This window comes from Sminthopsis crassicaudata, chromosome 5 (assembly GCF_048593235.1).
Source record: "Sminthopsis crassicaudata isolate SCR6 chromosome 5, ASM4859323v1, whole genome shotgun sequence".
NCBI classification, from domain to species: Eukaryota; Metazoa; Chordata; class Mammalia; order Dasyuromorphia; family Dasyuridae; genus Sminthopsis; species Sminthopsis crassicaudata.
The window spans coordinates 75341583-75354398 of NC_133621.1; the positions used below are offsets into that span (position 1 = coordinate 75341583).

At 33.1% G+C, this 12816-nt stretch overlaps 1 protein-coding gene across 2 annotated transcripts in view; it reads right to left on the minus strand.

Annotated features, from left to right (window-relative positions):
- Positions 1-12816, minus strand: part of PFKP (phosphofructokinase, platelet) — a 74340-nt gene that overhangs the window by 47492 nt on the left and 14032 nt on the right. For both annotated transcript variants that reach the window (XM_074267184.1, XM_074267185.1), the window contains exon 3: positions 4198-4275. In XM_074267184.1, coding sequence (XP_074123285.1) covers positions 4198-4275 — 78 coding nt within the window. The remainder of the gene's footprint in view (positions 1-4197; positions 4276-12816) is intronic.

The window sequence follows — 12816 nt, forward strand, 5'->3', positions numbered from 1 at the left end:
ACTATATTAAGATAAAAGATAAAAAGTACAGGAGTTTCCATTCATTCATTCACTTATTTTATTCAATCAACCAACTGTGTCCAACAAATTGAACCAGATGCAGGGGAGATATAAAGATAATAGAGATAAGCCCTCAAACAAGCTTACAGTCTTACTACATTATAACTCTACTGTTATAGGGGATTTTTTTTTTTTTTAAGAGGCAGAAAACAATTTTATCTCATCTCAACACTGAGGAACAATACAATAAGATTTATAATATGCATAAACCCTCAAAAGGCTTGCAAAAATTCAGAAATAATGAAGAATAAAGAGTAATAATATCAGTACTTCATAATCATATTATAGGAGCAGTGAAAAAAATTCAGTCCCCTCCCTGAATTGGATATTACGCTCTATTTTAAGGGAGTGTCTTATTTAGAAAATCATTTTAGATGACTAAAGCTTCACACATTTTGTAGTCAGGTCTCAATATAAATTAAGAAAAGGAAAGGAAGGTATATGCTCTGATGACTTTTTTCACTTTGCTTTCTTTTTAACAGAAAATGACAAGGCAGCTAGGTGGCACATTGGAGAGAGTACCAGCCCTTAAGTCAGGAAGACCTGAGTTCAAATTTGGCTTCAGACACTTAACACTTCCTACCTGTGTATTGTTGGGCAAGTCATTTAACCCCAATTGCCTCAGCCCCCCTACCCCCCAAAAAAGAAAAAGAAAATGACATTAAAGATCCAAAAACAAACTATATGAATTTTTTTTTAATTGCCTCTAAAACAAAAAGATTCTTCACTTAAAAAAAAATTACTTAGAGCCTTCTTTAAATACTGAACTACCCTATACAATTAATAGGATAAAATCTGAAATTTTAGAAATACTTCTGCACAAAGAAAGTATCATTTACTGTAAGAAAGTTGTTTATACCAGAAGACATAAACCTTCAATAATAGCCCTTATGATCATGTGGATACATTTATTCATTCATAAATAAACAAATATATCTAATGCTGACTTTTAGAAACATTTTATTCCTTTCAAAACAAAAGTTGGTACGATACCATTTGGAATATATATGTTTTAAAAACTCAATACCATTTAAATGTTTTTTCTACATGCACACTCTTACTCAGTCTGCACCAGGGTAAAAGTTCAAATTTGCTCAGGAATAATTTTTATTACCAACAATACATTTCCTCTTGCTCAAGGAATTGTACTCTTCTGATAATAGAAATAAATAAGTAAATTATGACTACAAACAGCAAAGATGGATTTCAGGGACTAAATTGAAAGATAATTAGCACAGAGGCTAAAAAGGTTTTTTTTTTTTGTTTTTTTTTTTTTTTGATTGCTAAACATTCTCAAGGTCAAATCATTAGAGGATCATATAATTTATAATGCTGAAATGAAGTTTGTAAGCTACAAATACTCCAAATTGCATGGAAAATATGTATAGTCTTAATAGAAGAAAAGCTAGAATGTTATACTGCAGTGCTGCTATAACATTCACACATGTGAATATGTAGCTCTTTTTCCTCTCTCCCTTTGTCCCTCCATCCCTCCCCCTATATACTGCATAGTTCACTGCTCACTTGTCCAGCAGAATGGAAATGTGGTTGCTCTTCTTATACGCTTATTCTAATCCAGTAATAAGATGTTAGGGGGGAAAAAAGCACACACTAATAATTTTTGGTCATCAGTATTTAATTCAATGAGGCAGTTAGCTAAGTGGCAAAGTAGATAGAGTAATGGGGCCTGAAGCCAGAAAAACTCTTCTTCCCAAGTTCAAATCTAAACTAGCTATTTAATCCTGAGCAAGTAACTTAATCCTGTTTGCCTCAGTTTTCTCATCTGTAAAATGCGCTAGAGAAGAAAATGGCAAACAACTCCAGTATCTTTGCTGAGAAAACTTCAAATGGCATCACAAAGAACTAGACATGACTGAAAACTTAATTATCTCATGGTGGTAAGCCAACTGCTGCTTTGAATACTCCTTCTGTCCCTTTCTCTTTGAAACTTTGTTAGTCAGCTGATGGAAAAGAAATCTTAATTTTCATTAAGAAGCTTCTTCAAAAGATGATAAAAAAAATTATTGAATAAAAGATGAAAGACTTAAAAGTTGTATAACATGCTGAAAACCTGTCTTTTATTTAGATTATAGGTATTAACTGAGATTCTTTAAAGAGAAAATTCTTCACAATAAAAATTAAGGATTCATATCTTTGTTCAGTTTTTATTCCATCACAATCATATATCACTATTCAGTTATTCACCAACTGATGAAATGCCAGCTATTATTAGCAAATATTCTGTCTGACATATGAAATGAAAAAGACGACCACTGTCCAGCCCTAAGCCAAACAAGGATGCCATCTACTGCTCCAGGAATTTCTAAACTATTCCTGGGCATAGTTGAGTTTAATAACACTGAGGAAAGAGATATTCATTGGAAGCCAAAGTAATCTTTACAATTATAAGGGATTATGGAAAGCTTGAGTCATATTAGACACATTTTAAATAACCCCAGGGACTGAATCAGGACTAAATCCTAACTGGCAAATCAAGAAACTGGGCAAGTCAATTTGAACCTAGACTTCAAGATGGGGCAAACCTGGAAAGAGGGAAATAGTATGGGTTAATTATTCCATCCAGGGAGCAACCCCATGAATAAATATGGCACTTTGTGAAACAGGAGAGAGAAGAAAATGTGAGAAGAGAGAATGACAGGTAAGAGAAGGCATCTATTTACTGAGAGAGTTCGAAGAAGGGCAGTCAGTGAATAATCAGTTATTAAGCACTTCCTAGACTACACACACCTTACTAAGGTCTAGTGCTTCCATATTCTGTTTATCTCCCTTTTCAACATGGAGAAGTTGGAAAATCCTAATTTCATGACATTCTTTCTCCAGAAGATAATTATCCATGAGAAATGGGCAAATGAAATGTCCATGTACTTGGGAAAAACAACTTTATATCCTTAAGATATTAAGTTCTACTAGAAATTGAGTGGATGTCCACCACTTGGGGAATGGCTGGATAAGTAATGGTATATGAATGTAATGGAATATTACTGTTCTATAAGAAATGATGATTGATTTCAGAAAAAACTTGAAAAGAGTTACATGAACTGATGCTGAGTGAAGTATGCTGAACCAGGAGAACATTGTACACAATAACAACAAGATTATGTGATGATTAACAATAATTATAATTAATTGAAGTATTAATAATCATTAGCAATAATTGGCTCTCCTCAACAATACAGTGATTCAAGACAATTCAATTAGATTTGAGATAAAATATGCCATCTGCATTCAGAGACAGAACTATGAAGACAATTGAAGCATAGTATTTCCAACCTTTATTTCTTTTTGTTTGTTTTTTTCCTCATATTTTTCCACTTTTAATCTGATTTTTTTTTGCACAATATAACAAATACATTTGCTTATATGTAAAATAAAATTATTTTGCAAATGAAATTTTGGTTTGAAGAGGTAATTAAAACATAAAAGCAACAAACTGAAAAATGTAATTGGCATGTAAATTTGAGGAAATTGTTCATGTTTCTTTTTATATTTCCTTTTTATTATAGCTTTTTATTTACAAGACATATGCATGGGTAATTTTTCAGCATTGGCTCTTGCAAAACCTTCAGTTCCATCTTTTCCCCTTTTTCCCCCCATCCCCTCCCCTAAATGGCAGATAGACCAATATAGGTTAAACATGTTAAAGTATATGTTAAATACAATATATGTATACATATTTATACAGTTATCTTGCTGCACAAGAAAAATCAGATTTAGAAACAAGGTAAAAATAACCTAAGAAGGAAAACAAAAATGCAAGAGGACAAAAACAGAAGGAATGGAAATGCTATGTTGTGGTCAACATTCAGGAAATTGTTCATGTTTATAAAGCAAATCTCTCAAGTCCTAGACTAGACAAAATATTAACATTTTATCTCTTTCTCTGCTTAAGTAATTCTAAATCCTTCAACTCTACTTCATTTCTAGTTTATTCTGATTCTTATTTTTGGAGATGTAAACATGCTCAGGTAATGTAGAGGAAATGGCAAACAGCATCTTCATTTTCTATACATACACACATATATATTGCTGAGATAATACATTTCAAAATAGTAAAGATCCTATAATGGTTAACATGCTCATTTTGAGCTAAATATATACAAACACAAAGTTACATACCACTTGGAGAATACTGGAAACCCCTTCCCAGGCAACTTCAACAATATTATTGCCTCCATCTACCATGCCTTGATAACCCTAAGAAAAGAAAGAAGACACTTTCAGAACAAAAATAAGTGGTAAATGTTTATAATGAACTTGATACTTAAATGGTACAAAATGCATCTATCAAGTAAAATCAAGCTTCTGAGAATTCTAGGACAGTAAAATACAATCAGTACTTAAAAGTAATGTAACAAAAAAAACCTCCAGGAACTAATTCTAGTGAATGGAATTTAATTCTGGATTGGTCTTTAATTTACTTCTAGATAATACTTAACAATGCAGACAGATTATCCCTCCTTTAGTCTGAATAAGTCTTGAATTTAAGGTGCTGTCAGTTTAAAAAGGGTTTTTTTTTTTTTTTTTTTTTTTTTTTTGGATACTTTTAGGCAACAACACTGAAGGCTATGTTATTAGATTTCCTACAAAGAAAACAAAAGACTTCAGAAATAAATAAATAAATAAATAAATAAAGACAGTGTTTATTTTGGACTAAGACCATACTATATCTGATAATTCCTCTTGAGACATCCCTCGATTCTCCACAGGACTTTCTCTTCCATGCTTTTGGGACAACTCTCCTCTTCCTTCCTTTCACTCCTTTTATATATTTTTCCCCTCATTACAATGTAGGCACCTTAAGGAAAGGAAAGCCTGTTTTTCTGCTTATTTATCTATTCTCAGTATTAACATTAGGGAAAGAAAAATATTATAGAGCTGAAGAGGAAAAGTAAATAAAGTTAACTGGTATTTGATTAATTGGTCCTTTGGTCCTTAATTGCAATCACATTTTAATCAACACTAGAATATTAGATTGTAAAAAAAAAAAATAAATAAAATTCAGAGCTGAAAAGGATCTTAGAAATTATTTACTTTTCTAAGTGTTGGGAAATCCTTTCATTTTTCTGGCTTCAGGCTACAGTTTTCTCACCTATAAAATGATTGAGTTGGACCATGTAACCTCTGGGATCTCATTGCCCTGCAGGTTTTTAAGAGAACTCAACAACATCTCCTTTAACTCTCCCCAGTCTCATTCTCTATATTTTTATGGCACTGGATGTAACACAGGGGAACTCTGTTTCAAACCAGAGGTCAAATATGCTCCATAGGTCAGATGTGCTCTACAATCCTCCCAAGTATGGCCCAAACCAAATTAAAATGTAATCGGGAAAGATTTAACAAAAGAAATAAAAATATAGTAAAACATAAGCAGTATTACATTATAAGATTAAATCAATATGCGGCCTGTAGGGGTCCTTATGTGGCTTAGTGACCTCCACATTTATTTGAGTTTGACCCACCATACCAAACTCTCTTTTGTCTTTTCTCTCTACAATTTCTCTTGGAGATCTTATCTTTCCTGGTGGGTTCAAGTATCATCTGACGACAGAGAATTGCTATTTCTGTATATCAAACCCTACAATCTTTGCTGAATTCCAACCTTTCATCATAAGAAGCTTGTGAGACATCTTTTCTTAGCTGGGCAGTGGATAGAGCTGAGTCTATAGTCAGTAAGCCCTAAGTTAAAATCTATCCTCACACACTTATTAACTTTGTGATCCTAGGCAAGCCACTTAATTTCTGTCCACCTCAACTTCTTCAGCAGCCTAGTGGAGATCAGAATAACACCTACCTTGCAACACTATTGTGAGGGTCAGATGAAACTTGTATAAAATGCTTAGCACAACGCCTAGCACATAGCAGATACTATATAAATATAAATGCTTATTTCCTCTCTCTTTCTAAATATAAAGGACTCCCAAACTCAACATGTTTAAAACAAAATTGATTCATTTTCCTTTCTCTTAACCTACTTTTACTTCAAATGAATGAATGGAACAAAATACAGTTAAACTCAAGATTATCTTCCTATCACTATGCCACTACACTATTCAGTAAACTCCACTGGCTACCTATTATTTCTGGAATCCAAAATAAACACTCCTAAGCTGCAGTTAAAGCCTTTTGCAACCTGGTTCCAACAATTCTTTCCAGGCCTATATAATACATTAGTTCTCTTCATTTACTGCACAGTCTAATGAAACTTTCCTTCTCACTTTCCTACCTAACTTTTCATCTCCTCCTTTCTATTTCCATATCTTGTAACTGGCTGCTCATCATGGCTACAATGCACTTTCTCCTCACCTTTTATAATACCTAGGTTTTTGTTTGTTTATTTTTGTTTTCTAAACTCAGCTACATCACCACCCAGAAGATAGTGCTAACCTCAGCTGCAAAAGTTCCTCTCTCCACATTCCCAAACCAGTTTTTCTCAATTCAAGGCCATCTAGAAAACAAAGGCTATAGTTATGTATATTGACTTTCTCCATAAGCTCTCATTATTACTCTAGGCAAATTGAACTCTCCACCCTTGGTAATCATATCATGTTTCCTACTCTAATGAAGATCAGGTTGTTTCTCATAAGCAGAAAAGCCTGTAGCCCATCTCTACCTGCGCCTGATGGGTTCCTATTCATTCTTTAAAGCTCCACTGAACTTCTTTGGAAAGGTGATAGCTTTCCTCTCCTGCCTCCAGATATTATAGCAACATTGGATACATTAACCAGGTAGCATTATGCATGAGAATTGAGTATCAAGCTTACATTTCTACTATGCTTAAAACTTTATGAAAGCAGAGACTTGTCCTGTTTAACCTTTCAATTCTACTCTAGAATAACAGGGTTCTCTGTTCAATCATCTATCTACACCTACACACACACGTTTGATTACTTATAATTAAAGTTATGTGTGTACATATGTATATATATATGTTGTATATAAAAACCCACATATAGATAGATATAGATATATAGATAGATATATAGATATATAAAGCTCGGTACCCTACCATCTATACACACACACACACACCCACACACACCCAATAGATATACATGGATGTATGGATATATATTTATATATATACTTTGAAACCCATGGTGCTCTGTTCTTTACTCCCTACCTACCCACTTATCACCTTTGAAACCCACAATAGTTTCTTGTTTATTAGTCCTGAATGTCTTAACTGAATTGTTGAATAAAACAAGGCCATGTCTCACAAAGAAAGTTTTTTTTGCATATGAAAAAAATGTTCCAGTATACCAATTAAAGCTCGTTTCCCCCTTCCCCCCCAGTTTAGGAGTGAGGTTAGGAAGAAGCAAAGATGTTATGTATGTCCTAGCCCAATTTCTCAGGTTCCCCTCTTGCCTAAGACAAAGGCATGGGCTTTTTTGTCAATGCCAAAAATCAAGGGTAATTATCCTTCTTCCTTCCTTCATCTTTGTCCCCTAGAGAGGACAAGAGATAATCAGGCACAATTTTCTTTAAAATTGGGGGGGGGGGGGGAAGGTCTTGATGCTAGAAGACTGTACAGAATAGCTGAGGCTGTGATTCTGTTTGTACAGGTTTTTAACTTTACTCCAAGAGTACATGCTACTGGCAGAGACTCTTCCCATAAAGTCATTACCTATGTCTTACTAAAAGCTTTAATTCCCTTCAGATTATATTAGTTAAAACAAACAAACAAACAAACAAAAACTCACCAACTTAAAACTGTAGACCATTAATAAAATAATTTATTTATGATTTCTTTTTAAAAGCAATTAACTGTTTAAAGAATCCTTTCCTCCTTTACACATCTACTAATTTCATGAAATTACTTTAAATAGCAGAATGTGTATATTTAAAATGATAAAAATAGATTTCATAATTCATTCTGCTATTTTTATGTAGCAAGAATTATTTTTATTATTATTAGTGAAGGGAACAAGGGAGGGAAAAGAGCAAAAAGGTCACTGTATTATATATTGTACCCATGTTAAAAGTTTTCTCTTTGTATAGGTTGAGTCACTAGAATTCATTCAGCCCAAATAATATATGGAAGAATATAGTTATGAAGGTTTTAAGAGATTCTGTTTTAAGTATTCTCTACTAATACATGAAGTATGACTACAAAGACATATTTCTACCCTCCTTTTTCTTTCATACGTACATACACACACATGCATACACATGAGACCAGGGCTCATATATCCAGGTAAGTTCTGCTCCTGGAAAATTATCTTGAAAAACCATATGCTTATTCAGCAATGTTGCCATTCTCTCTATCATGATATGTAGAAGATCAAGCTCCTGAGGGAGAAGTCTAATATACTTATAAGCACTTCTGGAAATGAGCCAGATATCTGGTATGGAATATGGACTCAGTGGACTCTCTAACCTTTACAGTCAACCAGTTGTTCTTATGTCAAATTTAGAAATGAGGACAAGACAAGACATTTTGTCTCCACTAACAGCATAACTTTCTGTACACCTAACAATATCCTCAGCTCTATATTTCAAGGTTCTCATGTTGCTGGAATAGTGGCCTACTGTTTTGACATCAAGAATAATTTTTGTTATTTTAATGCCTTACTGAATCTGATGATTAAAGTGAAATACAGAATATTCTCTATATTGATTTAATTAAATAATACATTTCACAATTAACTGGCAGGTAAGAAATGGAAATTGCTGAGTTTAGATTACTCTTGTAATTAGTTATGTTCACAACAAAAAAGTGGAAAATCTGTAAGAAGACTAATTTCTTTCTCTACCTCTTTTAAAAATAGTTATTTTTCTTTCTGATGTAGTCTAAAACCTTCAGATTAATCTTAATAAGAAACTATATCAATCACTGAGTCTCAGTTCTAAAATTGTACCCTGCACTAAATAATTTTTCTGCCTTATCAAAGACCTAACCACTTTGAAATAAACTGGCTTAAGTTCCCTGCTGACCACTTCAGTAGAATCAATGAAGTGACCAGATAAGCACAAAGGATCCCTGAATGGTCCACTTAGAAGCTGTAACCTTGGCCAGTATACATCAGACAGATAAGAATAATGATCATACTTTAAGAGAAGGAAGAAAACTTTAATTATTTCAGTGAATGGCAATATCTCTCAAATTTATTTTGAACCAGATGAAAAGGAGAAATCATGGATGAAGTGGTCAAAGAAGAGCTGAGTGGTTTTAAGAAAATGACTCTCCAAGATCAAGACAAAAATTAAGTGACTATTGTCTTCTTTGATGAAGCAAAAGACCAATTGAACTTTTCATGTGAACCTTGTAAATATATTCTATGATATTGTGCCTTTTTTTAGTTCGGGAATACTATAATTTAAAATTTAAAATTTGACTTGACAGAGAATAATTTTCAAAATCAAAAAACAACACATCCTTGTCTTCAGTATTCCAAATATGAATGTTTATATTAGAATAATCTTGACAAAATTATTTCTGGCAAAAGATGAAAGGATGCACCAAATTAAAAAGAAAAAAAAAAAACAATGCCAGTGTTCATCTTACATTCAGACAATTGGCAAAGATAAAATATGGGAATAATCAATGTTGGGGGAGCTGTGAATTAGCACAACCATTCAGGAAAGCAATTTGTAATTATGCAAAGTATATATTCTGGCCCAGAGATCCAGGGAATGTGTTAAAATCAGCTTCAACCAGCTCTTATGAGTCAATTGTTAAATTTTCAGTATGAGTACACCTTGGAAAGTGGCAAACATTACAAATTAGTGCTTCATTACTAATCTTTGAATTATTAACCTAAGAAAGTTATGGAGAAAATGTTAATAATGATGATTAAAAGTGTGCCCCAAATACAATTCTTCTTCTTCTTTTTTTGGGAAAAGTTTATACCTAGGAACTGGTATATCAATAAACCAATATCCCTTTCCCTTTTCATTGCTTAAGATGGATAGAAAAGTTGTTTCATAAGGAAATCTGTTTTTATTGTAGTTAAAAGTATTTGGTGCCTGGATATTGACTAACACACTTAAGACATTTTTAGGATTCTGTAATAGAATGGTGACTACTCTTCAGCTAACTGTTCTTCTAGAAAAAGTGGTTCAGTACTAGGGAGAAAGACACTGAAAATTTCTGTCTCTCATTCATGCCTTTTACTAATCATTCACCACACGTAGATCTGTCCCAGATTTATAATTGTACAAGTTTAAACCAGGCAGCACTGGTTCAATCAAATAAGATGCCAATTCTTTCCAGAACTATCAATGCTTTTAGATTAGCATACAAGTCACATACACTCTAGTAAGAGAAGATAATAATATTAAACACTGACCTATTTCTTTCTTTCTTCTCTCTCTCTCTCTTTTTTTTTTTTTTTTTTTTTTTGTATCTGCTGGTAACCAAGAAAGATCTAAGTAACATGCAGAATACAGACAGGGTGGTTCAATGGAAAAGTACTGGATTTGGACTCCAAAGTCACTGGCTCAATGCTCAATCCCACCCTCACAGTACCAATGTGACTTTGGGGAAAACACTTAAATTTTCTGGCCCACATTTTCTCCATTCTGTGAAATGAGGGGGAGAATAGATGATTTCATGGTTCCTTTTTCCTAATTTTTTTTTTCTCCTTTAAAATAAAATATTCCCTAAGTACTCTACCCTCTCCCAGACAGACATTTTAGAAGACTATGTTAAAAGAAAAAAACAAGAGGAAGAAGAAAAAAAGTCAACAAAACTAATCAGTGCATTAAAAATTGAAAATTAATTCAAAATTTCACACTTATGGTCCTCCTATCTTGGCAAAGAAAGTTCTTACTTTGATCTCCTTATTAAGGTCGACCTTTTTGGGGGGGGAGGGTAATTGTGGAACATTCACTTTTGACAATTTTCTGGGTATAGCATATGCTGTCAGACACAGTCATTAAATGAATTTGAAAACTATTTATTAAGCACTTACTGTGTTCAAAGTACTGAAGAAACAAAAAATAAACAAATATAAAAACAGAAATAGTCCTTGCCCAATGTTTGCTATTATTAGGTTAGATAGGAGAGAAACATTCAGAAATGAAGTTGATATAAAAACAAAAGACACCAATAAAAATATTTTAAAATTAAATAAAAGCATGATCAATATTCTTTAAAATAGCACTTATCTACTTCCCTTATGTTCTCTACAAATGACATTAACTTTACCTATCTCCATTTCAACTTGTTGAAATCCTAGCCATCCTTCAAAGTCTTCCATAAAGTCTTCCTTGGTTTCAGCCAAAAGATATACTTTCCTTTTCTTAACTCACAAAGCATTTTTATCTAATGAATTCATCATGTTCATAATCTTAATGTGTACATCACTTATCCTTCCTATTAAATTTGTAATATTTTTGAGTTGACTATGTTTTATTTATCTTTAAATCCTCCATGATATATAGTAGGTACTAAAAATGTTTGTGAATAGAAATTGGACCATGATAAAGATAAAGATATCTACTAATGGACTGTACAATGAATGCCATCATCTGAGCTCTTTCCTATTAGACTACCAAACAATGGTATAATCGCCTTCCTTTACCCTCTAATATAAGTAGGATAGTTTTCCAATTCATAGCCTCTATCTGACCTTGTCTCCTAGCAATTTATATCCTTGGGTGGAAGGGAAAGGAAGATATAGATTATTACTGGGCTAATTCCCTACCCTATATATTCATAAAAGGAAAGGTCAGGGGTCCAGGTCTGGAAGAACAATTCCCAGTGCCTTGTTATTAGGAAAACAGAATTGGGTTTTGTGAGATTTGTAAAAAGAAAAACAATTACCTGAAGACTTCATGTAGACCTATTGAAATACTCAAGAATGTGTGGGTCATAACTAATTGTTTTAGAGGAGCCTGGAATTACTTTTCACTGTAAAGCCATTGTTCTCAAAGGCCTTCTGCTTCCACATTCTCTCTTGCTATTCACCAGGCAATTATCCCTGAACCCAAGATACCAATGCCCCTTTTCATAGAAGGTATTGGATTTACAATGGGATAGGGTTTTAGTTCAAACTAAAGAACTAATAATTAAATCAATTCAGAAGAAATGGAATGTACTGCCCCTCAAAAAAGCAGTGAATTAACCAGTAATGTTTCGCACAGGCGGGGTAATGTGAGAAATGGAGGCTAAGGAATTTTGCATGACTTCACTAAGAAGTGAGATAGGTTGAATCCACCTAAAAGAATGTGGGATAATATATCTATTATGTTTACCTGGTAGGAGATATCTAATACTAGTTAGGTCTTACTATGATCAAATGAGGGAAATACAAATACATACACACATTGAAAATTTAAACTATTATATGTGAATTACTAATGTTGTTCAAGGGATAAAAAGAATTCAATTCCTTTTTGAAGAGATTTACATAAGCAATTAAATATGGGAGTTAAAAATATGGAAACATGGGATTAGGGGAATAAGCTAATGCATCTGTGCCTTTTAAAAAACACTTTTAAAAAAAGAACATATCTGATGGGTAAAGGAGTCAGAAAAAAATATATTCTTTAAAATATACTTTTTACTAAGAGGAGAAGGAAGGGGTCAGGAAAAGTTGCAAGTGTTAAGTTAGAACTTATAGTCAAACAAAACCTTTTATGCCTATTTACATTCCTCAATGTGGGGATAGGAAGTAACCTCAAGGGAAAGAGCATTTTTGGATATTGAGATGCAAATATTGCTACTAACATTCAAAAGGCATTCATAAAGCAACTTGGCAGAGAAGAAGGCAAAGGAATCTCAAGCTCAGC